The 27,118-nt window shown below is 40.3% G+C and overlaps 2 protein-coding genes and 1 long non-coding RNA gene across 11 annotated transcripts in view; 2 read left to right on the forward strand and 1 right to left on the reverse strand.

Moving 5' to 3' along the window:
• Positions 1–274: 274 nt before the first annotated feature.
• Positions 275–1,106, reverse strand: LOC135409519 (uncharacterized). The gene is made up of 2 exons (XR_010428243.1): positions 835–1,106; positions 275–752 (listed from the first exon to the last, which is right to left on the reverse strand). It is a non-coding gene; the product is annotated as an uncharacterized LOC135409519 (long non-coding RNA).
• On the forward strand, positions 1,107–22,137 carry CFAP300 (cilia and flagella associated protein 300). 2 transcript variants are annotated; one of them, XM_064645155.1, is made up of 7 exons: positions 1,107–1,216; positions 1,743–1,824; positions 3,445–3,517; positions 8,686–8,852; positions 10,997–11,169; positions 17,411–17,477; positions 21,759–22,137. In XM_064645155.1, the coding sequence occupies exons 1-7, from the start codon at positions 1,107–1,109 to the stop codon at positions 21,888–21,890; spliced, it is 804 nt and encodes a 267-aa protein (XP_064501225.1). In that variant the 3' UTR covers positions 21,891–22,137. The 2 variants fall into 2 exon arrangements, with proteins under 2 accessions (XP_064501225.1, XP_064501226.1); XM_064645156.1 differs by lacking the exon at positions 17,411–17,477.
• Positions 22,138–22,652: 515 nt separating this feature from the next.
• YAP1 (Yes1 associated transcriptional regulator) overlaps positions 22,653–27,118 on the forward strand; it is a 94,461-nt gene continuing 89,995 nt past the window's right edge. For 2 of the 8 annotated variants that reach the window (XM_064645153.1, XM_064645152.1), the window contains exons 1-2: positions 22,654–23,272; positions 26,285–26,532. In XM_064645153.1, the coding sequence (XP_064501223.1) occupies positions 22,949–23,272; positions 26,285–26,532 (572 nt within the window). In that variant the 5' untranslated portion in view covers positions 22,654–22,948. Of the gene's footprint in view, positions 23,273–26,284; positions 26,533–27,118 lie in introns of all 8 variants that reach the window. The other 6 variants (XM_064645148.1, XM_064645147.1, XM_064645151.1 and 3 more) reach the window with 5 other exon arrangements.

Below are 27,118 nucleotides of genomic sequence, written 5' to 3' on the forward strand. Positions count from 1 at the left end.
TCGCTGCACTGTTAGAAAATGTAGTGAGTATGTAGTGAGCAATGAATTCTACTGAAACTATGTTAAAACAGGGCTCCTTCATAGGCTTATTATATCAATTTCTTCTGGATTCCTTTGGTACAAGCCTGTTTGATGAACATGTCTTACAAATTAAATCTGTGGGACATCTTTTAGAGGGCAATGAGACCAGGGTGTGTGTGGCAGCAGTTTCATCTTGGCTCCCCGCTGTCGTGGCATGCTGCACCTTTCTCTTCTGCTTTCTAATCAAATCGAATGTGATTAATTTTTTTTTTATTAGAAACCAACAGAACCACTCCTAGAGGTGGCGGGGGAACAGGCGAAGGGTGCTGAGGGTTGGAGTCGTCACCACGCCCTCAAGGCTCCTCGTCTGGTGATGGCGGGTCCGTGTTTCTCTCTATTCTGCTTTTTCTTTTTTTCCTTAGAAATGGGGCTGCTGTTCAGCCTGAGCAGTAGGTTAATGGGAAAACGCCATTTTTTGGAAATCTGCAGTAAAGCAAGGGCGGGTTTGGGAGGCGGTGAGCTGCTGAAGGATATAGCATGAGATGTGCAGCAACCTTAAACTCTCACTGCTTTTCCCGCAAAGGCCAGGAAATTGCCCAAACTTTGCAAGGTGTCCCTTGCTTTACTAGACTTTAAGAAATATTTTCCTTAAGTAAGAATATGCTCTCCTTTAATTTCGACTGGGAAGAGTTCAAAAGCACGGCTCTGCAATTCCCAAGCAGCGTAGCATCCTGGGAAGCAAGAAGCAACGCTGATTCATTAGAGGTTCATAATGCATAACTTTGGGCTTTTCCTAATAGGTTTTGGTCTTACGTTACTGAGGTGGCTTTGGCAGAGGCAGCAATGGCAGCCCCCGCCCCTGCCTGTTGGCTCTCCCTTGGCAAGCCTTTCCTGGCGCAAAGACAGGAAGAGAGGGGAGGGGGGAGAAGGCTGGTGTTGAACTAAGGGATTTTATAGGTAAAAGCCAAAGAAAAGGGGGACGGCCGCGTCCGGGGGCCCTCGCGGGTGGCGGAACGCTTGTGAGCGGGATCGAGCACCGCGCCGGAGCGGCGCCGTCTCCACGGCAACCGCCAGGCCGCGGGAAGATGTCGGCCGGGGGTCGGCGCGGCGGGGCGGGCTTCGTGTTCCGGGCCCTGTCACAGAAATCCTTCTCTTGCCTGCAGGACGGGGACATCGAGGATCGCCTCCTCAAATGGTGGGAGGAGGAAAGCCCGCTGCGAGAGGCGTCTGGCTAGGGGCGGCAGGGAGCGGCGGGCGGCGGGGAACAGGCAGGCGGTGCTGAGGGCTGGAGTCCTCACCTCGCCTTCAGGGCTCCCGCTCCGGTGGCGGCGGATCCGTGTCTCTCTATTTTCCTTTTTTCTTTTTGAATTTCTCCCCCCGTTTATTCCCCCACTTCTTAATCTGAAGTCTTCTTGATATTTTCCGGGCACGCAAACCACTCCTTCTGAGGTGCGAGGCATCTGTCCTCGCCTTCCAGAGTGAGCCAAGATCTATTTCAGCTTCGCAGCGTTGCTCTGATGCAGCCTGAGCCCTCCAAAGTGGGGAAGGGGGGGTGGGGAGGGAATGGGAAGCTCCTATAACTGAGAATGAAAAGCAAAACCAAAACAAACAAACCCCTACAATTATTGGTCAGAATAGGACTTTATGTGGTTAACAAATTTGCAGAGTGAATGAGTTCTTAGTATGTCTGCAGAATATTTAATCTCATTTTTCCATTTCAGGTCCATGCAAGGCAGGATCACAGCACAAGCATTCGGTTTTGACCAGCAGTTTAAGCCCTATCAAAAGGATGAATTTGTTATGGTAGTTCTAAGTCCTTTGTATTTTAAATTGACTTTTTTTTCCTCCCATGAAATTATAGCTAATGGAAAACTGCATAACATGAAACATAGTACCAGTGTTGCATGCTATTGGCCTACTCACTGTCTCCTTGAAAATAGGTGTGGTGCTCAAGTCTTACTTTGTGAGTTAACTGTATTGTCCAGTAAAAATATTTTAGTCTGTACTAGTGTTACTCTGCTATAAGAGGGAACAATTTAGTCATTCAGATTTCCCAAGAATGGAAATCTGAACTGGAGCTGATCTTGGCCACAGCATTTAATATTGGGAAGTCCACCCAGGATGAGACTTTAAACAGTATACACACAGGTGGTACCCTTGCTCTCAGCTGCTATGGCTTTGTCACAGTAACTACACTGGGCAATTAGATGTGCATGTGCACCACATATCTGGAGATATAATTTTTTGAAAATTAATGGGTACCATTGCTTTATACTGGAAGTTTGAACTTTTAGCTTTTTTGAGACTCAAGTCTCATACTGATTTTGTGTCCTTCACTTCTCTTGTCTGCAAAATCAAATCTGTGTATCTATTTGCAGACAGAAAAAAAAACCTCAAAAGCACTTGTGGTTTTAATTTATTATACGTCTACTTTATATTGTTATCCTGGATAAAGAATTTAGCCTCTTTGTATTTTAAAGAAATTCACACAGAAAAGCACCAATATTTCATCTCCCACTGATAAAAATTTCAATTTATTGAACCTCAAATTATTGAAGTTTTCAAAATACGCATTTGCCTTCTCAATGCTTGAATCTTTTGAATTAAAAATGTAAAGATATCACTATGAATGGATGAAATCTGAATACCTGTGAAGTAATTGGGGGGAAAAAGGACCATTACATTATATTGTCTGATCTCTCTGTATCCCAGAGGGGTGGTAAAGAGATTTGGTGATGCAGAGACTGAAAAATCCATCATTTTCATAGCAGCTTCTTCAGTGATTATTCCCACTGCTTGTATACATGTATGTAAGTGTGGTTTTCTCAGTTGCCTTATCTATCATTTAAACTTGCCAGCTACCAACATTTCTATGCATGTCTCCTTTCTTAAGTGATAACAAGATTGAATACTTCAAATCTTAATGTGGAACATCTTCTCCACACTATCAATAACTTATAGATCTCTTCTGTATCTGTTTAATAATTTTTGTGTCTCTACACTTCTCCAAGCTTTGAATTTATTTGAAAAGTGCAAATTTTAAAATCCTACTTAGCATTTAATTTTTAACTTCAACGACATTGCATAAAGAGGTAGAACTGTCTCATCTCTTCCTCACTTTTCTGTACCTCCGAGAATTTCATACAGCTTTTTTTGTGTATTCCTGGACTAAAAGTGCTTTACTGTAAAACTTTAATACTGCATATATAAATGTGCACCTGAATATATCTTGAATGTATAAAAGACACTGGCTACACAAAGTTACAAAAGCATGGATTTGGTGGCATCCAAACTGCAAGATCATACAGAATCTACTGTTGGAATTGGAGCCTTATAATTTGCTTTGACAATATTCAAGCCATTATAAATGATGATTTTATGTTTCATTTCATTAACTGGTATTCTCTTATTTGAATATCGTAGGCATTTTTTAATGATCAAAACGTGAACTCCAGTTTAAAGTTGCTGTCAGCTTCAGGACAGTGGACTACATTGGGTAAATTTAGAATAAATTAGTCTTAACTAAAAAAGTCTGTGTTGTAACTATTTTGCTCTAATTTGCCATTTCTACTAACGACAGTTCATATATTCTCACCTGGTTCAAATACCTTAAAGAATGAGTTTTTTACTGAAAGAAAAGATTGTTGTCTTGTGTGTTACTAAATTGTCACATTTTACTCTTTTTTTTCCCTTGATCCCTGCATCATTCATAAACCAAGCACCTAGAACTGTTTCTGAATGGTCTGTGACATCTGGTTGACCTGACAACGTATCCAGACAAAATCAACTGCATTAATTATTCAGATAATGTTTGGAGAAATCTTCTATAGATGCAACAGCCTTACTGGACAGATCTGAGAGTATTGCTCTGTTACAAATTAAAGTTGAGAGAGGAGCAGATTAGGTAGAGCACACCTCCGAGCTCGTGTAAATCTGCTGTCTGCACAACAGAGGTGATCAAGGCCCAGAAGAGCCCCATGTCATAGGTTGCTCCAGGTGCAATCATGTCATGAGGTTGACTTCTAGTTTGTTGCCATATCAGAAACTACTTAAAACACTCAGTTACATCTATAGATATAGATGAGACACTAAAGCAGAAAGGCTAAAATCAAGTAGCAAATTTATGGCACCACTGTGAAATGTGTTTTTCGTTGTGTAAATAACACATAAAATTTGACAGCAATTGCATGTGATAATGTAGTGAGATTTTGTGCATAATGTGATCTCTGGTATTGCCGAAGCGGTTTTCCATAATAAGAGTATTTTAAAAGGGGGTAGTGGGAAGTCCTAATTTCTTTTGGTTTGTCTGCAAATACTTTACTGTGTGTAAATATTTAATGGAGCTTTGGGAATTTTCTAACTTTTCCATTTCAGCTCTCTGAAATTGGCATAGATTTTTCCCACTATATACAATGACACTAGACATTGCCACCCTTTTGTTCAGTTAAAATCCATTTTCCAAACACTACATCCAACTGTTAAAACAATTGAAATAAAAAGATGCAAAAAATATCTCAAGTACCCCTTCAGGTACCTCTTTCTCACTGTGGCAAGCAGAAAAAAAATAGATATATTTCAAACTGTTGGGTAAACCTTTTCCTGCTTTAGGCAAGAATTTTTTTAGGCTATCTGTCTAGCCTACGACTTGCCAGTCCCTGCAGTGAAGGTCAGTAGGTTACATACCTTATGTTAAGAGTGGAGGGTCACTTGCCAAGTATCTCAGCTTAACTCCCAATTCTGCTCAGTCTTCCTCTGCACAGAAGTAGTGCATTTTGTTCTAAGGACTGGAAGGGTTCCCTTTCTAAATCCTGAACAGCTGGTATACCCCATTTGCTCTTAAAATTTCATCTTCCCATTCTTTGCCTATTTTTGGTGAGGAATGTTGGCTCATTTTTCTATACTTAGTCTTCATGTGCATTTTTTGAAAATATAGTAAGAATTTACTGTGAGTGGGAGGAGGTAAAAATCATCTTCTAGTATTTTCTTCTTCAGACATGCTGATATATTAATGCAGATTTATCATTTACTTATCACTGTGGAGTAACTCTTTTAAAAAAACATTCCTGTTCCTAAAAAAATGCTGGAAATGGACTTATTATGCTTTTTAGAATATCTGAGGAAAAATTACATAATCTAGGTTGATTCAGATACTGTATTTATTCTCTTGCAAACAAAAATGTTAGGGTTTTTTTCAGAGGGGAAATAGTTTGGATGCATAATATAAGTCAGGTCTAGATAGATCCTTAGAAACTTCCCTTCTCCTCTTCTCCATGAGCTTGAGCAGCAAGTATTTATGGACCCACAGAAAGACGTCAGCATTATATAAATCATCAATATAACAGTAGTGTTTGTTTTCATAATAACTTTGTCTTTTTTGAGGATGTAGTCCCCTTGCACCTTTTCACTAAGAATGTATTTTTTCCTGGTAGAATCCATAATTATACATTGTCTCAAGGACTCCAGCTTTAACATTGCTCAAAATAAAGCATTTTAGGTAAATTATACACAAGGACATTCTCTAGTCTGCTTGATCTGATCAGAAAGATACTTACTATCCTATTCTCACACCACACTTTTTGCCTCTTGTAGTAGGGATATTTTTCCCCTCCTCCTGGCTGCATGGCACAGTACCTGATAGTTCTGACATGTGCTTTAAGCCGCCTCTTCATGGGTTACTCTGATATTTCAAAAATAGAAACAGCTAAAGGAACAAATTTGATGCAAACCAATTTATGTCTTGAGTCTTGTGTGTTTGAAATAGCTGCAGTGAGAACTAAATAGTAGTTTTTCCTTGGGCACATTGCTGGCCTTGCACCTGTCAGCAGTCTTGGGGAGGCAGGACTGTATCTGCTTAAGCTCAATTAACACTTGAAAACTTATCTTCAAAGGGGTAGGGTTATGCTCTTTTTGTGTAAATAAAAATTTAGTATTTGCCTAAAAAAAGATTCTTGAGTTCCCATACGTACTTGAAGCTTCAACGATTTCTGTCTTTGGAATGGCATTTTAAAATCTGAATTATAATCTTAAATCAGCAATATTTTAGACTACAGTTATAGGTTATAACTTGCCAACAAAATGTAGATGTCATTTGAACCTATAAATCATCAACCTACACCTTTTACTTTTGAAATAGCCTGTTTTTAATTCTAAGCACTGAACTTGCAGTATATATAACCTGTTTTGTAAATAGTAAATTGCAAGATGTTTTTCTGACGTAAAAACCCGTCTTAGATTTTGGAGGAATTCTAAATATACCTAGTCCAGGGTTTGTCTGCCCCCTACTAGATATGCAGCATGTTCATTTAAAATTATATTGGCAACACTTTATAGATACTCCAGAGCTGGCTGTTATAAGAAGCTTAAACGACTTCAGGACTTCTCAGCTCTTTGTTTTCCACTTGCAGAGTTGTCAAGGCATTTCTTCTTCCTATTTTATTGCTCACTTTTACAGCATTATTAAAACTAGTCACTCTTTTCTAGGAAATTTGGAATCTCCAATTTCAAATCTCACCTCTCAAATAGAGACTAGGAGCTTCCAGTGTATTTAAACTTTTCCATTTATAGTTCAGTTTTCTGAATTACTGAATAGATTACAAAGCTCTGGATTTTTTTTACCTGATCAAAGTTTTCATAAAATCTTTTTTCAGAAAAATCCTTACATTTCGAGGCCTATAAATAGCTCAATTTCTTATACTTTTAGCTCAATAACTGGGAAAATGTAAGATTTTTCATTTTTCTCAAGTCATTTAACATCTGATTTTTATTAGTTGACTCAGTTTTTAATTCATAGGTATTTACGAAATCAGCCCATTAAGGGCTGATTTGGCTCATATTAAATCCCTTATAAAATAAAAATTCTATCCCTGTGAAAGGAAGCTGGATAATTAAAAGTTAGAGGAAGCTGGAAGTGAGGGGGTGGGAGGAAGGATGAATAAGTAAATATAAATCAGTTTGGTTGTTTTCTTAGGTTGTGAGGCTGTAATTAATGTTTTTTTCTGACTTGTGTTTTTGGTTACATAATTTCATTATTGTTTGATAGTCACTACGTGGACAGGTAGGAGAATGTCCTAAACTTTTTTTCTTTACTAAAAGGTACTCTTTTTCATAATCTGTAGACGTGAAGCCAAGCAATTAAATGTCTATAGCTGATTTTCTTTACATCACATTGGTCTGGTAAAATAATTATAAAATTTCATGTCAGTATTTTAGCTCAAGTAGGCACATTTTCAAGCCATCAACTTGTAACTTCTCTTTAATTTTTTTCCTAGTGTTGATCAGGTAGGTGGTACAGTTTACCTGGGTTTAGATATTAAAATGCCAGTCCTACTTAACCTATGAATAAATAGTCTCCATATGGCAGAAATCCCAAGGGCTTTCTGGAACTGTGTGGGCAAGAGAAATTTTAGGTTATGCTATGCTTGCAAAGATGAGGGTCGAAATGAAATGGTAGGTGCTCTTGGAAGCATCCTGGTTCATACACCCCTTTTTGGCATGTTTCTTTTCCTGAAATACTGTCATCTAGAGGGAAATCTGGACATTTCCCAAGTAGTAGTCCTTAGTGATCCTTTAGGTCAGTTTGTCAGGACACAACTGAATTTTATCTTTAATTGTGTGGTAAAAAGCCTTTTGATACTGTGATGTTGTTGACCAGTCTCCAATGAAGGGAACCTACAGAGGAGGATAAGAGTAAACTCATGGACAGCTGGAATGCTGTGAATATTCTGTCTGCTCAGACACACTGCCCTTGTGTTGCATCTCACTCATGCCCTCCTCCCCTCTCCTGTTCAGAAGCACTTTGCAGGGTGTTCAGGTGGACTTACGAGATGGATAGAGAATATGTTCTGAACATTTGGACTGCAGAGAGCACACAGAACTGGACTGAGTCCAAAGCTTCTCAAACATGGGGTCTAATGCTATTTAAGGTGCCATAAGTTATCCAACACCATGCATACAGATTTGTAGATGTAACACTGTATATAGAGATGTGCCCTTCTAGACTGATACCTCATTAAGGAAAATACTGTAGGGCAACTCAAATGGTTCAGATGTCTATGAGCAACAGGACTGGCCTTGGATGACTTGCAAGCAGAGGGAAAAAAATATAGAAAAATATACCCTGCATTTAGTGATTACAGAGATAATACTTCAGATTCATATGGGAAACATTGAGAGTACCTTTTTCATTTTCTGAAATAGCTGGTTAATAAAGCTTTTCAAAAAGTTCAGATATAATACTTAACAAATAAAAAATTTGTTAGGGCTGTGTTCATTTTGGTTTTTACATTGTGGGGTGCTGTTAGCAGCTGTTGACTTTTGTACTTCATCATGCCAAATTTGGCAGCTATCCTTAGATTCTTTAAGGGTTAAGCTGTGGAATATGATTTTTCTAAGGGTGTGATCTAACATGATGTTGGGTTCACAGTGTTCCATCTATTCCTAGTTTCGGTTGATAGTATTTACCGACAGAGGGAGCAAACACATGAGCCTTAATGGAAGGTGGTATTCAGATGAATTTAATGTTTTCTTTACACTTGTTTTTTTCTTACCTTTCTTTGGCTTTTTTGAGGGTCTGTGTGATTGAGTCATACTTATGTGATCATACTTATGTGATCTGTGTTTTTTTAAAGCATATGAAACATGCAACCAGCTTCCTATATATTCCAGGTTCTAAAGTGACAAAAATTGAAGCTACAGTGGTACCTTGTACACAGATTTCCATGTCATTTTTTGATCGGCTGTACTGTGAAGGAGTTGTTAGAGAAACTGGAGATATTGTGAAATGTTACGATGACTATTATGATGATATTCTTATCTCTGATGAATTAAGGAAGGTCAGTATAGTAATGAATAATTTATTATAATTTTTCATACTCTGTTAGGTACCATAAGGACACATTGATAGCCATGTTTTAGAAACAATTGAGGCAGTACATTGCCTAAATGTGTGAAAGTAGGGACTGTTTTCCAGGTGGGCCCTCTTTCCTTCTTATTTGGGAGAAAAAGGGAAAACCTGCCCACCTGTGTCTCAGTAGTCAGTATGTGTATGTGGGGAAATGTAGATATTCATTTGCTTATGAGGGGGAAACAAGGGGTGCCAAAGGGAAGGTTCTCTGATATTCAGAGCTGTAGTTGCTGAAATTGAATGTATTTGATAGCTACATCCTGAAGCATTCTTGGCCAGGGGTGTTGACCATATCATATGTGAAGACATTTAAAGAAAGTCATCTTCATAAATTTTCACTAAAACGAAGAGGAAACTATGAAAAAGGAAATTATTTTTCAGTGTAACACTGGAAGGGGAGTAAATATAACTCCTGAACAGGCCTGCAATGTAAAAACTTTGTTATACTGTAGTGGAGGTGTCAGAAAGCAGATTATTCTGGAAAAGAATCTAGCATTGGCACCTTCTTAATCAATGTATGTCTTTATTGTGTTTCTTTTGACTTCATAAACTAAGCTAAACCAATTTTTTAAACTTTAGTTTGTTTAGCATTAGCAAAGCATGGTGTGGGAGAACTGGATTTTGCTCTTCCTTGTATATATAATCAGCATAAGTACTTAATAATTATAGAGTTGCACTCATTTGCACTTGGCAAATCCTTTGAAGGCAATGTATTTGAACCAGTGACACTGGTTACAGGATGTGGCCTGAAATACTGGTCTGTCTTGTAAAGTTCTGGGAAAAGGTGAGAACTCAAGCTCATGTTTAAATTTCAGATGTGGTTTGTAGCCTAGCAGTTCAAAATACTATGTATTTATTTATAAGCTGTGAAATATTTTCTGAAAATTAAGTATATTGTATGTAGGAAAGTTAGAGGCAACATTTAAAATTAGAAATCATTGGGGTTTCAATGTCTTCCCATTTTCCTTCCCATGGAAGGGATGTGTGTGTCAGCATTTGCAAATTGAGGTTTTCACGTTGGTTTGAAACAAATGGGATTCCTACTCGTAGTAAAACAGCAGAAAGAATGAGAGTCAAAATCTTCCAGGAATGACATCAAAACTTCAAATTAAATTAGCCAGGGCTCTAAGACAGAAGACTGTAGGGGGCACCAAACTGTCTCCTGGTGTCAGAGGGTGGCCCTCAGCTGCAAGGCTCCATGTTTCTTTCCTACCTGCCTTGTCTTCTCTTGCTTCAGCCAAGAAGGGGGTTGGGATATATATGAAGTGGCCATCCAGAACAGTTGTTGCCCTGACCCCTTTTTACTCAGGCTGTGTTATAAAGAGGGCCAGAGAGCAGTAGGCTCATGTCTAGCTTTGACCAGTTTGCCTGGGCTGGCATCTGCAGTTTGGCTGACATGACTCAAATGTCTTGTAGCCATTGGGATTGTCCTGTCCACATTTACAGTGTGCAGTGTTGGGACTAATTTAGCAAGTCCTCTGTGTTCACATAATATCTCAGCAAAAGGCAGGTGAGACACATAGAGGCAGCTGGAGAGCATGTCTGGTTAATCCAGCCTACAGATTAAGGTTTACTGGAGTCTGCAGTAAAGCATGATGTGAGTTTAAGTGGTCTCCTCTGGGAGATCCTCAGGATTCTTTTACAAATATGAAATAACTGTGTCAATCTAAGAGTGAAAATGCAAGTGTTGGCAAAGTTACCAAAACCTAACTGTTTGGCAGTGGTTCACACCCCAAATATAGTTAGATTGTTTTCGGATTATTGATTGTTTCACTAGCATGACAAATAATTAATCAGTGAAACAACAAGATGTGAAAAATATTCCCTTATGTCTTTTGGGTACAAATCTGACAGTGATTCTGTTTTATATTTTATGTAAGAATTTTGAACATAATTGCATCACTGGAAGAAGGATTTATAGAGAAATATGTATTTCCATCCCTAGTTCCTATATTTTATATGGGCATAATTTCTGTGTGCCATACAGCAAAGTAGTTGCATTGTTTATAAACTGAATCTCAAATAAGCAATTTTTATCAATTTGACTTCCTTGGTTTTTTCTTGTTCTACAAGGTCTTGCTTCTGGAGGATTCTGACCATTATGACTTATTCAGTCAATTGGATCGCGAGGAATTTCTGTTCTGTCTTTTTAAGCATTTTTGCATCGGAGGAACTCTTTGCCAGTTTGAAGATGTAGTTGACCCATACTTAGAAACTACGAAAGCTTTTTATAAAGACTTGGTGAGGTAAGTGTTATTCTGTTTTATACAACCGTGTATGTATGTACTGTGCATAGATACTTTGTGTCGATTTGTGTAAATTTATTGTGCACTGCTGCTTCAAAAATGGAGCACCTGTAAGCTTATTTGGCTTCGACCATCAAAATACCATGTAACAACAGTATTAGTTCAGTGCAAAATATATGCAATTTTAATCACATCTGTCCCACATAAAAACTCTTTTTATATAACATTTATGGACATAGATGGTTTATAATTCGCTGCCATTTTAAAGATACTTTTTTTTTGCAATCATCTATTGAAAACATGGCATGGTACTGGAAACAGATTGTATTCCCACTGTCATTGATAAAATATCAACAATTAAGTCTTGGCTGTTTAGTTTTAGACTACTTTCCATTGGACTGCTTTTGATTTAGAATTTAGAAATTGAAATAATTAGTTGAAAATTTTATTTCTGTATATATTTTATTCCTGCTGATTTTTTTTTTAATTTTTTTGTAATACACTTGGATTTTGGCCTTCCTAATTCGGCAAATACACTTCTCACAGTGTAATGCTAAGGGTGATAGAATCGGGCTGTTAACATGACACAGTGGACTAACATATATTTTTTGCCAGGTCTGGTGTATGGAATTGTTTGGAATTTTACGTGAGGGTTTCTTTTCCTTGAAATGAAGGGTGGTTGTTCAGACATTCAAATTCAGAATAAAAAGGCAATTTTGTTTTGATATATCCATGTGCTGACTTCTCCGATGGACAAAACTTATTCCCTGGTTAGTGGGATACAGAATGTAGTTATAGGTTATGCAGACTCATTCCTAGTTAAGCAATGGGAATATAGAGATTGTCAAAGATATTACTAAATTTTTTATTAGTATGATTAGTTTTTGTATTTTCATATCATATATAGATGGAAATCAAGTGGGTTCTTCAGAAGTACTGGACGTGACAGAAAAAGCATCCATGAGTGCTTCAACGCTACCCTCCCTTTTCTTTTAAATTGCTCACTCTGCACTTGAATCAAGCTGCTTGTTACTTTAATCCTGGGCCTTAGTTGACTCTGCGTTGCCTGCAGCTGTTTCTGCTCTTGTGTTGTTGAACTGATCTAGGACAAAGTGCAAATCCAATCAGTTCCTTCCCTTTACTGCTTCCCTTTGCTGTTGAATTGTTTTATCCTAAACATGTTCAAGTTCTGTTCTAAACCATTCATTTTCTTTACCTTCCTATCTCCTTAAACATCTTCCCATTCTTTTTCCTTTTTATGCTGTAAAATTTGATAAGGATGTCAAGTAGGTCTTGTTACTTAAAACAAAAAAAAGCATCTGCCAAGATCTTCCCACAGTTTCATCCTGCTTTCAAGGTTTACTTTTTCTGTATCCTCAACCTATTGACCCTTTATATATATCTGTGATTTTCCTCTTGTGTGCTACTTCTGTCCTTTATACAATATTAGGAGAAAATATTTCAAGATCCATTCCTCTGCTGTTTGTTTTTGTCTTTTTTTTTCTCAGTTGGCAGATTGCTTTCTATCCTCTGAAGTTTTGAAATACATCTACTCAGTTCATGTGAGATAACTGATCTTCAGTATTTATCTACCATGTGCCTCTCCATTTCTGTGCCTATAAATGTCTGCTGGTTTCTCACTGCCAGAGGAGCTGGTGTTAACACTCAATACCAGTTGAAAAAGAAATTTAAAATTTAACTGAATCTTTTTTCTTTGTCCTTTGATATTAAGTTCTCTGTCACTACCATGAGAGAAGTTTTTGATCTTGACATTTCAGACCTTCCCTCCCCCTTCACAATCATGGTTGTCTTTTTTTTGGTCTTATTTCTCCCTGTCCCCAGGTTACCAAAATGATGCTGCTGTTTTATTTCCACCATCTTAAGAGAGAAAAAGCCACTGAAAGGCTGTGAAGATGACCACTAATGACAGTCTTGACTTAATTTCTAATTTCTAGTCCATGCTAGGCGCTGTGTTACTTCATTTTTGTACAAATTCACCAGAAAATAATGCAATGAAAATTACCCGCTCATAGCCTTTTATTTTCAGTAAACAACTGCTAATGACAGTAGTAATTGCTTAAATTCTGTTTCCCAAAGAGTTCACCTTCAAATACCTGTTGAATACTAACTGTCCCTTAAATTCTTTTTTAGACTGCTATCCTCTGTCTGGTTTCTTTTCATCTTAGATTATGGTCGCATTGGATACTTTCTACTCCTTTAAAGTGATATTAAAAACCTTTTGTGGTATTAAAAATTCTGTAAACTGTACTCTCCTTGAGGTTTAATTTTGAATTTTTATATTTGAAGGCTGAGAAGGCTTGGTAAAAAACAAATGGATACTAAAATAATTATTAGCTGCTAGGTGATGTGCATTGAAAAATTAGCTGCCACAGATGAACTCAGACCAATAACAATAAGCTTATAGAGGTATAAACTACCACTGTTCAGTCCTGTAACAGTATTCCTTATGGAAAAGAGCCTTGGCATGAAGAGTTACACAGAAGTGTCTTTACTGCTAGAAGCAGCAGGCCTACGAGCTTTTCCTTACTTATCTTTATTACAACAGTTTTTTCTGGCCTTTCCTAAGTTCTAACTCCAAGGCACTGGCATTCAAAATAGCATCAAAAGGTTTGAGATTTTGTTTTATTAAAGCATTTCCATGTGTATAGCTTTATTATGAGAAAATGCAATAATCTTTTTGAAATTAGGAGATCTAGATATTTTACAAGCACAGCTAGGGACTTCCAGATACAATTATTAAATGGCAGATATTTTCTTACTAATGAATTAATGCACAACTTGTAGTCTGTTACTAATCCATTCATAAATAGTCTGTGACCAGTTGAATCCATCCAGAATTCTAGTGTTTAGTGTCATATCCTGTGTAACCTAAATGATTCAAAATTTCTTGTAGTATTTTGATTTGGTTAAAGAATATACTTACACAACAAAAATTTGTTAATTAAAATAAAGTCCATGAATCTTTGTTGATAAATCTCGTCTTCTCTACTTAACCCCAGATTTTTCTGACAGTGTCTGTCAATGGTGACAGCTGCTGTGGTATCTTGTAGTCAGTGTTTTCTTCTCCTTGCTTCATCTCCATCTCCATGCTCTTTCCCCCCAAATGAATGAATGTATTTGAAGGCACTAAGTTGTTCTTTTATTATTTGGAGAGCCTAATAAAATACTGCTGGTAAGGTTAGGGTATTAATAAATCCCAAAGTGTATTGAGAAACCATGAAGATGTTTGCTCTTCATAAAAATAGAATAGCTGCACATTAAAGTGATGAACTACCATATTCAATGAATAGTTTAGACGTTTACAATTTGGAAGAACATGAGGCTATTAATACTGTCCTCTTCAAGAAGACAACATGGTTTTTTCTAAAACCTTTTAGGGGAAAAAAAAGAAATGGGGCAAACGCGCTCATTAAAGGCAATGTCCTGGTTTCTTTCAAGTCAACAAATGAAGAATCTATCTGATTTTCACAGACACAATTTTTTGCCTTAAAAAAATAACCAAAGTGCTAGAAATAAACACTCATTCTGAAACATTACTTACAAGAAGCTAACCACAAGGGGAAAATTTCTCAAGGCAGTGGAATAAATAGAAAAACTTATTCTTTGTCACCTCTTACTTTGATATCCTACATATATGAAACCAGAAAGTGGTAGCCTTATTTTCAGAGAAGAATCTGAAGACAAAGTAACTTAGAACTGTAGCTTTTGGGGGTGGTAATATATGGTAGAAAGCAATAACCCCACTAACTCTCTATATCTTGTTCTGAAAGTTGTCACTCTTTCCACAGAGATGGTTAAACAGTTTCTGAAATGCTGTAGTTTCCAGCCTAGTATGTCAGCATAAACTGACATCTATGTTAGTTTGTCTTAATATGCTGGTCTGTAAACTGCAGTGGTTCAGAAGCTGAGCTGTCTCTGCGAGGGACAGTCATCTCTGAAGGGCTGGGAAGGCAGACAGCTGGGGTCAGTACCAATTTCAGCAATGCTTTTCAATCCACTGTTGAGTATATCAACATATCAGATGCAACAAAAAGTTCTGAGAAAGCCTTGTTACTGACTCCCCACAAGGAAGATGATCTTCACAGTATGGGTTCAAACATGACAAAGTACTCCACAGGCGGTCAGTTAATTGCAGAGTCAATTTCTTTTATTGGCTGGAGAGATTGAATCAACAAAGGTGATGGTGGTTGATTTGGGGTTCACTTGCTCTTATAAAAAAAAGCTTTGCCGAAGCACTGGTAACAGGGGACTGCTGTCACAGCTTGGACCTGGTGTGGGGATTTCAGTGGCCTGTGTTTAACATACATTCTAGTAACTTGTCTATATTGGGACCTTTCCCAGGGATGGAATCTGTTTGTGACGAGGCAGGTATGAGCTATGCATTTCTTGGAAGTGTGTAAGTATGGAAGTTATAAGCCTCAACTATTCCATAGTGAGTTACTGTAAATAGGAACCTGCAAAATTAAATAAATTAATAGCAGTTACATGATCTAATTTCTGAAGAAATGTAAACATCACTTAAAGCAGAGCTGAGGAAAAATAACAAATTAAAAATACTTAAATTGAAAATATGTTGAGATGCCTGGATTCTTCGCAATGATATCTCAGTGTTTTTTGTAAACATGATGAAAGAAATAGCAGTCTTCATAACACAGACTAGAAATATAAAAATTCGGAACTAATCCCATCCTAAATTGCATAGCTGACTATGTATACAAAATTCCAAAGGAAGAAAAATGATCCTAAACTATACATGCTAGTTAAAAATGAGCTAAAGACTGCATTTCTTCACCAGTACTGCTGCTATTTCTTGTGGTCTGTACTAAGATGCATTTCAATTCGCAGGTTTCTTATCTCAAAGAATATGTGAAAAGATTTTTACAAAATATTTAGCTGCATAATTTTTCATAGCTATCAAAATGCAAACTATACTGGAGTCATCAACATCTGGGTAATATTGCTGTGATTTATTAGCTGAAAACTGTGAAAAGTAGTGGGGTTCCACAGAGCTGCATTTTGGGCCCTGTGTTCTTCAACCTCTTCATAAATGACTTGGACGCAAGACTGGAAGGGATGCTAAGCAAGTTTGCAGATGACACGAAATTCAAAGGAGCTGTTGACTCCCTCAAAGGCAGGGAGGCCCTGCAGAGCAACCTTGACAAATTAGAGGACTGGGCAGTCATCAACCATATGAAGTTCAACAAGGGAAAGTGCTGGATTTTGCACCTGAGACAGGGCAACCTTGTATGTACGTACAGACTGGGGAATGAGATGCTGGAAAGCAGTGCCACAGAAAGGGACCTGGGGGTCCTGGTCAATGGCAAGTTGAATATGAGTCAGCAGTGCCCTGGCAGCCAGGAGGGCCAACAGTGTCCTGGGGGGACATGAGGCAAAGCATCACCAGCCGGTCAAGGGAGGGGATTGTCCCTCTCTGCTTTGCACTGGCCTCACTCATTATTGTGTGCAGTTTTGGGCACCACAATATAAGAAAGATATTAAGCTCTTAGAGAGTGTCCAAAGGAGGGCAACAAAGATGGTGAAGGACCTTGAGGGGAAGCTGTATGAGGAGCAGCTGAGGTCACTTGGTCTGTTCAGCCTGGAGAAGAGACTGAGGGGAGACCTCACTGCAGTCTACAACTTCCTCATGAGGGGAAGAGGAAGGGCAGGCACTGATCTCTTCTCTGTGGTGGCCAGTGACAGGACCCAAGGGAATGGCCTGAAGTTGTCTCAGGAGAGGTTTAGGTTGTAATATTAGGAAAAGGTTCTTCACCCAGAGGATGCTTAGGCACTGGAACAGGCTCCCCAGGGAAGTAGTCACAGCCCCAAGCATGACAGAGTTCAAGAATTATTTGGACGATACTCTCAGTCACATGATGTGACTCTTGGGGATGGTCCTGTGCAGGGCTAAGAGTTGGACTTAATGATCCCTGTGGGTCCCTTCCAACATGGCATATTCTGTGATTCTATGTCTAAAACCAAGTCAGTTTCAGACTAGATATACTCAATATTTTTCAGTAAAATGTCATAATAGCCACATTATCTAGCAATGGCCACATACCTTTCCATGGTCAATGTGACATAAGTTGATTTTAACTATGAGTTTGACCTTCATAAAATTTGAGTGAGGACGCAGTGTTTAAAATGTATTTAATAAATGAAAGATTCTAATCATCAGTACTTACAGTGTATAGTAAGTACATATTATTCCCCTGTATTTCAGTGTTCAAAAGAATCCTGAAACAAAAGAAATACGTATTATTTCTACAGTCTTCAGAGTGTCTGCATATGTAAGTATTAATAATGTTTTGATACAGGATTTTACTGGAAGTTGCATGCACAGCATGAAAATAATGAATTGAAATTAAGACAAAGAAAACATAATATTCCATTGTAATGGGTTATTTTCCCATAGTTGTAATTTTTTTTATTCATGAACTCTCTCCCTGATCTCATCCTGCTTTCTTGTCCTCTACACTAATTCTTCATCAGTAACTACTAAAGTTTTGTTTGGTAGCTCACTAAAAATAGGCTTACTGGATTACATTTGAAGTCATAATAGTCATCCAGAAACTAGTTTATGGGAAAAAAAAAGATCTGAGTAATTCTGGGCTTAGATAATAATAAAACTTGAGATAGCAGTAAGGATTAAGAATGCACTCTTGACTTCATATATTCTGTTTTCAGAAATGTTGCTAGAGCTTTCTGAATAGCTTGCATTGCATCTGTTTCTCTAGAGACTGCAAGGAAGTGTAGTATACAAAAAGGCTGGACATGACTGCTAACCTCTTTTGCCCTCCCTTGTCAAGTTTCACTCCTCTTTGTTTCCCTTGCAAAATCATATATTTACCATCAAGATAAGTTTGAGAACTGGCTGCATGTTTACCAGTTTCAGCATATCTGTTATCTGTTACAGTAGAATTAACTACTTCAAATTCTTCTTGAGTAACCAGAATATGTAATAATTAAATGTCAGATAATGTACCCCCTTTCAACAGCAGTAACTGATGTCATTTCAGACTGCACAAACTTCCCTGTAGGTTGCCAATAACCCAGTTGTTCATCTGTGGGTCATCACCTTTAAGTACTGTATGTGATTCATAAAGACTTTTGAAAATAAACACTTTTTGGGTGTATTAAATTTATCTTTCTACTAGGTTGCAGACTATAATAAAAATAAAATAAAAAACCAAACCCCTGATAACTTAATGTTCTTCTGTTATTACTGTTTTTTACCCACCTCTGAATCAAGTGCATTGATGTGAACTTTGCAGATTTCTATGTTTAGGTAGATGGGTGACATTAAAGAGTTCTCCTAACTGTCTTAGACATGCATTAAATACCACTAGGGACAAAAAAAAAGCAACTTTTTGTAAACAAAAATGTGTATGGACAGAAGAAAATCCAGTGTAAATGCAGAGCAGGCTATCCTCTTTGTAGCCTTGGAGGAAAATTGGGCATTGCTGTGCATTCTGAAAATTTGTGAGGTAAAGAATTCTGAAATTATGGTTTGTATTAAAGAACATCCTGAAGAATTTTCTCTTGGAATACAGAAAGGCTTAAACAGTATGTCTAGACTGTTTCATGGCTGTGTGGATCAAAACTATTCAAGTCAGCACTTACAGGAAGGACACTTACTGGAGCACAAATGTCTTATGGTTGTAATGAAAAGTTTCTCTCAAGGAGATAACTACATTTCTGCAGTAGATTTAGTTTTAGTTCATTTGCTAAGTAACTGTAGAGTGTGTTATTATAATCCTTATGCTGAGCTGACAGTTTTTAAGCCATGTTTTCTTGTTTTGTATCTGGAAGAAGGGGACTTATCCTCTTAGCCTGATATAAATAAATAAATAAATAACTTTAAAAAAGATGTTCTGGTAAAAGTGACTTCTGCAGACAAGAAGTTAGAAGAACACACATTTTTGCAAGATGGATTAACAAATGAACAAATAAATATACATGTGTATTTGCACTAGTATAAATGGAATGAGGAATTAAGAACTTTACATAACACCATCCAAGACACAGTCCCTTCCTCTTTGTTTGGTTTTTAAGATGTGGCTAAGAAGCCCTTGGTTTGGAAACAATATCTAAAAAAGCACACTATTAGAGATGTAAATAGTTCAAGGTATTAAGGTGTAGTTATAAATGTCTGTAGAGCTGTGATTAGCAGCTGTGATGTTTAGCATCAAAACCTGATAGACATAGACCTGGGCACCACAAGAGAAATAATTTTAGATCTTGTGACAAAGTACTCTCTTGAACTCCAAATACCCTTGAAAGCTTTGAGGCTTTGCATGTAATGAAACACTGTTACAGCTAAAGTATTGGGATGCTCACTGATATTTTTGAACTTTCTTTACCTGAACCCAGACTGTGGCAGTGTTAGAAATCAGCATAATGCAGAATTTATTCAAGAAGTATTTTAAAAAAAAACTTGATTAAATTATGCAGTTTTGAGAATGTTCAGCAGTATTTTTATTTCTGTATTATGCTGTGCATATGTATTCTTAAATCATCAGCTGATTATCTGTGTTGCTACAAAGAAAAAATACAGTACATCAATAAATCAATCATTACACCCCCTGGATGTCTGAACCAAAGTCCACACTGCAGATGGAATTGGTATGGTTCTTAATTTGTGTACATGCATGAATGTAAATTTCAGAGTCTTTGTGCTCAAGTATTTTAGGGTTTTTATGACCTCTTTTACTAATTAAAATAAATTTTAAAACCCTTTTCATTTACTTAAGTTATATTTATTATTTTCCTCATACCAAGTTTGGTATATTCTGGAGTTTCTTGAAATGCCTTATCACCAGAACTTAATTAGTTTTTGTTCTTGTTGAAAAAATTTTTAGTGGGCTAACACTGCCTTTAAACAGCCAAAACGTCAACTGGCATCAGTTGATTCCATAAGGAGTGCAGGAGTGGGATCCTTGGTAGCAATGGGAAAAGATTTTAGCTAGCAATCAGATCTTCATGTTGGTCTTCTCTTACTTTTTTTTCTTCAGTTCTGTGCATGAGCTTAGGTTATTTTTGGATCAAACTCCAAAGGCATTGTGATGAGCACTGTAAAATCTTAAAACTTTCTCCCCTTGCTTGCAGATGAGAATCCAGTGTTTGTTACATATGTATCCCTAAAAAACACCTGAAGAGAGCTAGGCATCTTACAATTGGAGCTACAGAGCTTGTATGCTGCGTTGGCTTAAAAATAGAATACTATTTTTAGCTTGTGGCATTTGACTACCATTGGAAAATGCTGTGAATAAACATTATCAAATCTCTACCTGTCTTAAACAGTGCTTTTATGGTGGTGCTTAGCTTAACTTAAGGTTCAGGAGTTTGAATAATCCCCCAAAGGAGGACACCAGAACATCTAGTAGGGGGTTCATCCTCTTTGAAATAGCAGGAGAAAATGAGGTGCCAGTAACAGCTAATGGATAAAATTCACAAATAGTCCTTGGAGCAGAAACAGGGACCCAAAACTTTTCCTTCTAACCTGACTGCCTTAACCACTGAGATGGATTATTTTATGCAAAGGAAGACAGCTTCAACAAAAGAATGTGAGACATGTGACCCTAATCTGGAATACTCTGGGAGTTTAAAATTTTCCTGGACAAAATGGGCAATATATGCAATATAGCAATTTCCCTCAGGCAAAAAAGTGGAACAGAATTTACATCTCTTCAGCTCTTTCATAAAGGTGTTGGGGAGCAGGAGGGAACTGTTACATGTTTTAAAAGAAAAGAGGTGTCCCTGCATATTTATTGATCTTTCAGATGTTCAATTACCACGTTGACTGAATAAAAAAAATCAACTCTTCAAAAATCCCCCCATCTAGCTCCTGGATCCCTACTGGGTTTGAAGTATGTGTCAAACTGTGCTGCTCTGTCAACACTGAAGCTTTTATTGACATGTGCAGACGTAGGATGTTAAACTGAAGAGCCCAGTTCCTGTGCTGATTGTCAGCTGAAAGTGTTTTTTTCAGAATGAGTATTTTGGAGCTAGGTGCCTAGACTCCCTTCAAACCCTTTCTGAGGACTGGCACACAAAATGTTTTCAATAACAGTCCTAAATTGTTAAAAAGAGCTGTAATGCGGGTTTTGCTTAAATGCAAATATTTGAACCTGAACAGATGCATTAGCAAATGCTAAATGAAAAAAAATTATAACGATGGAACAGTTTTATGTGTTAATATAGAGTCTATGATTTTTTTCTCTTTCACAGGAAACATGATGGGGCTGTTGTAAATTTAATCATTTGTAATTTGTATAATTGTGTAAACACATGCTTACATGTTTATTTTTACATTTTATATTAATATCACATTTACCTCAAGGTTATTTGAAACATTCAGCTAGAACTACTGTGCATTTTGTAGTGTTGGGATTCTCATGGAGACATAATGCTGTTTCAATAAACTACGGTGTATTTGTTCTGTTTTGCTATGCAATAAACTATCAATTGGAACAAATTATCAGTATCATTCAGATTTTCTTAATTTTCTCATGGGTATCCATATTGTCCCTAATACTGCTTTGTTTTTTCTTTTTTTTACTTCCTCGCAGGATGCTAATGGCCTATGTTACCCTTCAAGCAAAAGCCACGAACAGACTTTTGCCTACTTGATTGTGGATCCCTGCAAGCGACACGTGAATACGCTGTATCACTGTTTCGGTGGAGGCGTATTTGCTAACTAGTTACGAACCCCAGTTTTACAATGGAGGCGGCCTTCTCTCTGGATGGATTCAGGTAGAAATTGCATACTTTTCTGACGAGGAACGATGTGCTCCTTGATTACAGGCTCGGAAGTGCTTCACGTTTACTCAGATGTTCCTACGGAGTTAGTGACAAAAGTTTTCCTGTATTTATAGTTCTTGACGCTGGTTTCTTGGCAGTGCCCCCCTCCCTTCACCCGTTTTATCTAATAAAAAGTATTTTCCCAAAGGTCCCGTCCCTTTAATGAGCCAGTTTCACAGACCCACGGCGCGTAACTGCGGGGCAGGCTCTGCGGGACCGGGAAAAAGCGCGGGAGGGGGCCGATCGGAGGGGGGGTGTCCCAGGCCGATGCCCCGTTTCGGGCCGGGGGACAGCCGAGCACGGCCGCCCCTCCCCACCCCCTCGCGGAGCGGCCTCCTGGAAGTTGGATAGAAGTTAGGGCGAAAAAAAAATTCTGGTTGGCGGCACCGCTCCGTGTCGGCCGCAGGCGGGCGGGCGGCAGCCGGGAGAGGTGCGGGCGGGCGCACAGAGAGAGGCGGAGGGGCGAGGGCCGAACGCGGTCCGAGGCGGGTGCGGTGCGGGTCCGGCGCGGGGTGCGGGGGTCCCGAGCAGCGGCCCCGCGCCGGGAGCCTCCCGTGCGGGAGGCGGTGCGGGCGGGCGCGCGCAGAAGCGCGACGAGGCACAAGCTGCCTCTGTCGGATACGGTGCGGGCGGGCTCAGGAGGGGCGGGGCCGGCGGCGGAGAGTGAGTGATTCGGGCGGGCGTAACTGCGAACTTTTGTTTGGTGTGTTGTGTGAGTTAGTTTCCGCCGCCGGGACAGAGGCGCCGGCCGGGCTGGGCCGGGCTCGGGGAAGCGCCGCACGGTCAAAGTTGTTTTGCCAGTTGCTGCGGCCGGGTCGGTCTCCCGACCGAAGGGTGAGAAAGTACCGGCGACAGAAGGACGAGCTGCGGCCCGGGGAGCGGGGCATGCGGGGCTGGGAATCCGGGCTCTGAGCCGTCGATCCCCGCCAGGGAAGTGCCGGGGGGTCCTGACGGAGCCATGGATCCCGGGCAGCCTCAAGCGCAGCAGCCGCCGCAGGCAGCGCAGCCCCCGGCCCCGCAGCAGCAGCAGCAGCCGCCGCAGCCCCCGGGCGCGGTGTCGGGGGCCTCGGCCGGCGCGGCGCAGCCCCCGGGCGCGGGGCCCCCTCCGGCGGGGCACCAGATCGTCCATGTGCGGGGCGACTCGGAGACCGACTTGGAGGCGCTATTCAACGCCGTGATGAACCCCAAGGGCGCCAACGTGCCGCACACGCTGCCCATGCGGCTGCGGAAACTGCCCGACTCCTTCTTCAAGCCGCCCGAGCCCAAGGCCCACTCCCGCCAGGTGAGGGGGAGCGGAGGAGGGGCCGCTTGCGGGCGGGCGGGGGCCGGCGGGACGGCCCGGCCGAGCTCCCTCTCCCCGCCGCCGCCGAGCTCCTCCCGGGGGAGGCGTATGGGGGAGGGGGCCGGGCGGGAATCTGCGGGGCCGAGCGGGGCGGGGGGCGCCCGGCCGGGGCTGCCGGGGCGCTCTGTGCCGCCCGCCGGAGGAGTGTGTCCCCCCATCCCTTCATTTGTTCTTCCCCAGGAGCGGGGGCGCCGCGCGGCCCCTGTCGCGCCTCTCGCGCTGGGACCTGGACGGGGATCCGGACGGGGACCGGGGCCGGGACCGCGGCGGGCGGGCGGGCGGGTGCTGACGCCGTCCCGGTGTCCGGCGGGGACATCCGCTCCTTGGCTTTCTCGGCTTCGCCGGGACCGCGGCGGTGGGGGTGAGGCCCTAAAACTTGGGAGAAAACGCTTTGCTTGGAAGACGGGGAGGATTTCTCTCTGCGGTCCAATTCCCTGACTTCTGTGAAGGGGGGGTGATGAGGCGGTGCCAAACCTACACCCCCCCGCCCCGTCAGACAATATGGATGTGGCTTTTCCACCATTTCGGCACTGCGCTGGGTAGAGTAGGATTAACCCTCTCACATAGAGACGCACGCACATCCGAAGTTAATTCCAAACTGAGCCAGACATCAGGTGTGACGGCGTCGAGGGTCCGGCCGGGCGCACCTCTCGCATCCCGGGAGTCGCTGGACTCGGACCTGTGGGGCCTCGGCCGTGCTAGCCCGGAGAAGGGAGGGAGGGAGGGAGGGAGGGATGCGGGGCAGGGCCGAGGAGGGAGCGGGGGAGGGATGCGGGGCAGGGCCGGGAAGGGAGGGGGCGGGGCGGAGCAGGGCCGAGGGGGGAAGGGGCGATGCGAGGGCAGGGCGGAGGAGGAGCAGCGCGGTGGGGGATACGGAGCAGGGTCGTCCCTCGGCCTCCGGGAGCGTTTCGTCTTCAAGCGGAGGGAGTTTTGTGCCAAGACCTAAATGCTGGTGTAAATACGGCTGAAAGTTAACGTTTAGGCCGCTGTTACCAATTTTTTGGCAGGAGGCTGTGCCTACCTACTCGAGTGTTATTAAGTAATGAACTTTGTTGCTAAGCTATAAAATAGGTTTTATTATTGGCTATTGTCACTTTATCTGTGTAGCCAGTAAAAGTGAAACTCGCTGTGTGGACTGTTGCCTGCTACCCTTGTTGTTAAGGGTCTGTCAACATTTCCATTATAAACTTCTGTTTTGAAGGATTTATAACTTGACTTCTGAAGTTCATTCCAGGCTGAACCTTGGCACGTTCTCTCCCAGCCTAGGAGTTAATTCATTTTCCAAATACTCGAAAAATCAGTCTGCCCTTCATATACCAAGACTGAAAAGAAAATCGAAAGGAGTGGAGCTGAGTTGCTTCTGTAATTTTGCTAGCTTCTGAGTTGCAGACCTTTAATAACATACTGAATTCCAGCAAAGAAAAAGGATTTTATGTACAGTCTTTTTCCAACTTGAGCAAATCTTATCGCAGTTCCATTGTGTACAAATCTGAATAGGTAGACATTCATCTAACGCTTGGTGTTGTGTTTTGTTAAATACAGTAACTGCAGTTAAATAGCTGTCGTGTTTGAAATGCACTTAACGTCTGTGATGTTCCTACAGCTTGCACTTTTAAGCTTAGCCTTATCTTCTTTGTGTATGTTACTCTTCATCTGCAATGCATATTTAGTTGGATCACTGTTTCTTGTACCACTCGGTGGTTGTTAAAATATAAACTTGAAGCTAAAGAATCATTTGCTTCACTGTGGACTTTTAAAATACGACTATTTTCACTTTCCTTTTTGTTTAGTTGTCCCACAAAAACATTCTCTTTAAAGAAAAGGTCTTTCATTTTCTGCAGTTTCCCCTGATTCTCAGGAATCAAGATGCCACAAATTCAGTTGATTTGCTACTCGATATTTTTTTAAATGTAAATGCAAGCTAATTCGTTTCCAGTTGAGTACGTGGAAGTTCACGTGTGCTTGCATACAGATGGAGTGAAGCATAATTGTCAGTCTCCATAAGACTGTGTAAGTGGGGCCTCACATATGGCGCAATACCTTGTGTAGAGAGGTGTGACAAGGGCTGATACATGCATTTCATTATGGGTATCCATGTTGTTCTGCTGTATCTATAAAACCAGATAATTGGCAAATATATTTTAAAAAGCCATTTTTACTTCAATCAGGTCTTCAGAGCTGCCTTTTCTGTTCCATGGTGGATCTGTATTTACTACTGGCAAGGACATTCTTTGTGCTTGTAACTGATGGCTCCAGTGAACGGTTTTGTGAATCACTTCAGATTGACTGGTTCAACCATTTCCTGAAGCTTTGCTTTGGATAAAGCATAGACAGACTCTTTAAACCCTCGAAAGCGTGGATCGTTAGGAAATTCTGTGTTCAGTATTTTCGTATATGTTTTCTTTATGGTTGAATTCGTGAGTCTTCCTCCATTGGACCTCACTGTTGCCAGTTGGCATTTCTCTATTGCTTTTCTCTTTGGATAATCTTTTAAACCCTACAGAGGGTCTGTGTGTGGGTGTACTTGAACCCCCACACCCCTCTTTCAAAAAGAGTGGGAAATTACGTCCTCCAGCAGAAAGCGGGTGTGATGGTGGTGAGTGGGTGCAGTCCAGTAATGAACCACTCTATAGTGTATGAGGTCCGCTGACTGCGGGCAGGTTTTTTTCTGAACCCTGCACCGAGGAGTAAGAGTTCTAGTTTTCAAAGTAAAACTAAGGGCGCTTAGCACATACTTAGTGGTAATAGGTCTTGACTAGGGCTTTTGTGATGCTAATTGACCAGACTACTTGGAGGCTCTCTTGAACGGCATCAACTGGAAAATAAGCAGAATTTAGAATGACTGACTTAAGAATTTCTCCTGAAAGGTTCATTTAAAGCGAAATGTCATTTGACAGCTGCATTTCTGCTGAAATATAAGAATTTTAATGGGAATAATTTCACTCCTGGCAGGCTAGCACTGATGCAGGGACAGCAGGAGCCCTAACCCCACAGCATGTCCGAGCTCATTCCTCTCCAGCATCACTGCAGCTGGGAGCTGTTTCTCCAGGGACGCTTACACCCTCTGGAGTAGTGACTGGACCTGGAGCTCCATCTTCTCAGCATCTGCGCCAGTCTTCATTTGAGATCCCTGATGATGTACCTTTGCCACCAGGCTGGGAGATGGCTAAGACACCATCTGGACAGAGATACTTTCTTAAGTAAGTAAAATTTCTTTTCTGTTAGCTGTATCTCTGGTGCTTGTTGGGATATATTTTATACTTTTTTTCCAGTCTTTGAATTTTAGTAAATTTCATTTTGTTTAAAATATGTATTTCTAAAAATATGCTCCTAATTTGAAGTAGGAGAGCCTACCACTTTCGTACTTCTCCCATATTAACTCTCTGCTGTATCTAAAAACTTTATGATACTCTGTGAATATTCATATTACCTTCATCTTAGCTGAAGAACGTTATCGGTTGTATTGTCTACTAACAATCAGTGAAGCGCACATAGTGATTTTTAAACAATGTGACGTTTGGATTTGCTGAATCTTGTCAGAGTTGTCATGCAGGTCAAGATACATTTTACCTTATTTTTATAATACAGATGTAAAAATATAGAGTAACTTTAGAAACTGTTCTAGTGACTGTATATCAAGACTTCTTATCTCTTGATTTAGAACAGTTGTGTAACTACACAATCAAAACGTTTTTGCCTGCTCTCTATTCGAGAGTAATTATATTAATATATTAATATATTAATTATATTAAACACATTAATATATGTGTTTGAGTGCAGTATTTG

Source organism: Pseudopipra pipra, chromosome 2 (genome assembly GCF_036250125.1).
Source record: "Pseudopipra pipra isolate bDixPip1 chromosome 2, bDixPip1.hap1, whole genome shotgun sequence".
Taxonomy (NCBI): domain Eukaryota; kingdom Metazoa; phylum Chordata; class Aves; order Passeriformes; family Pipridae; genus Pseudopipra; species Pseudopipra pipra.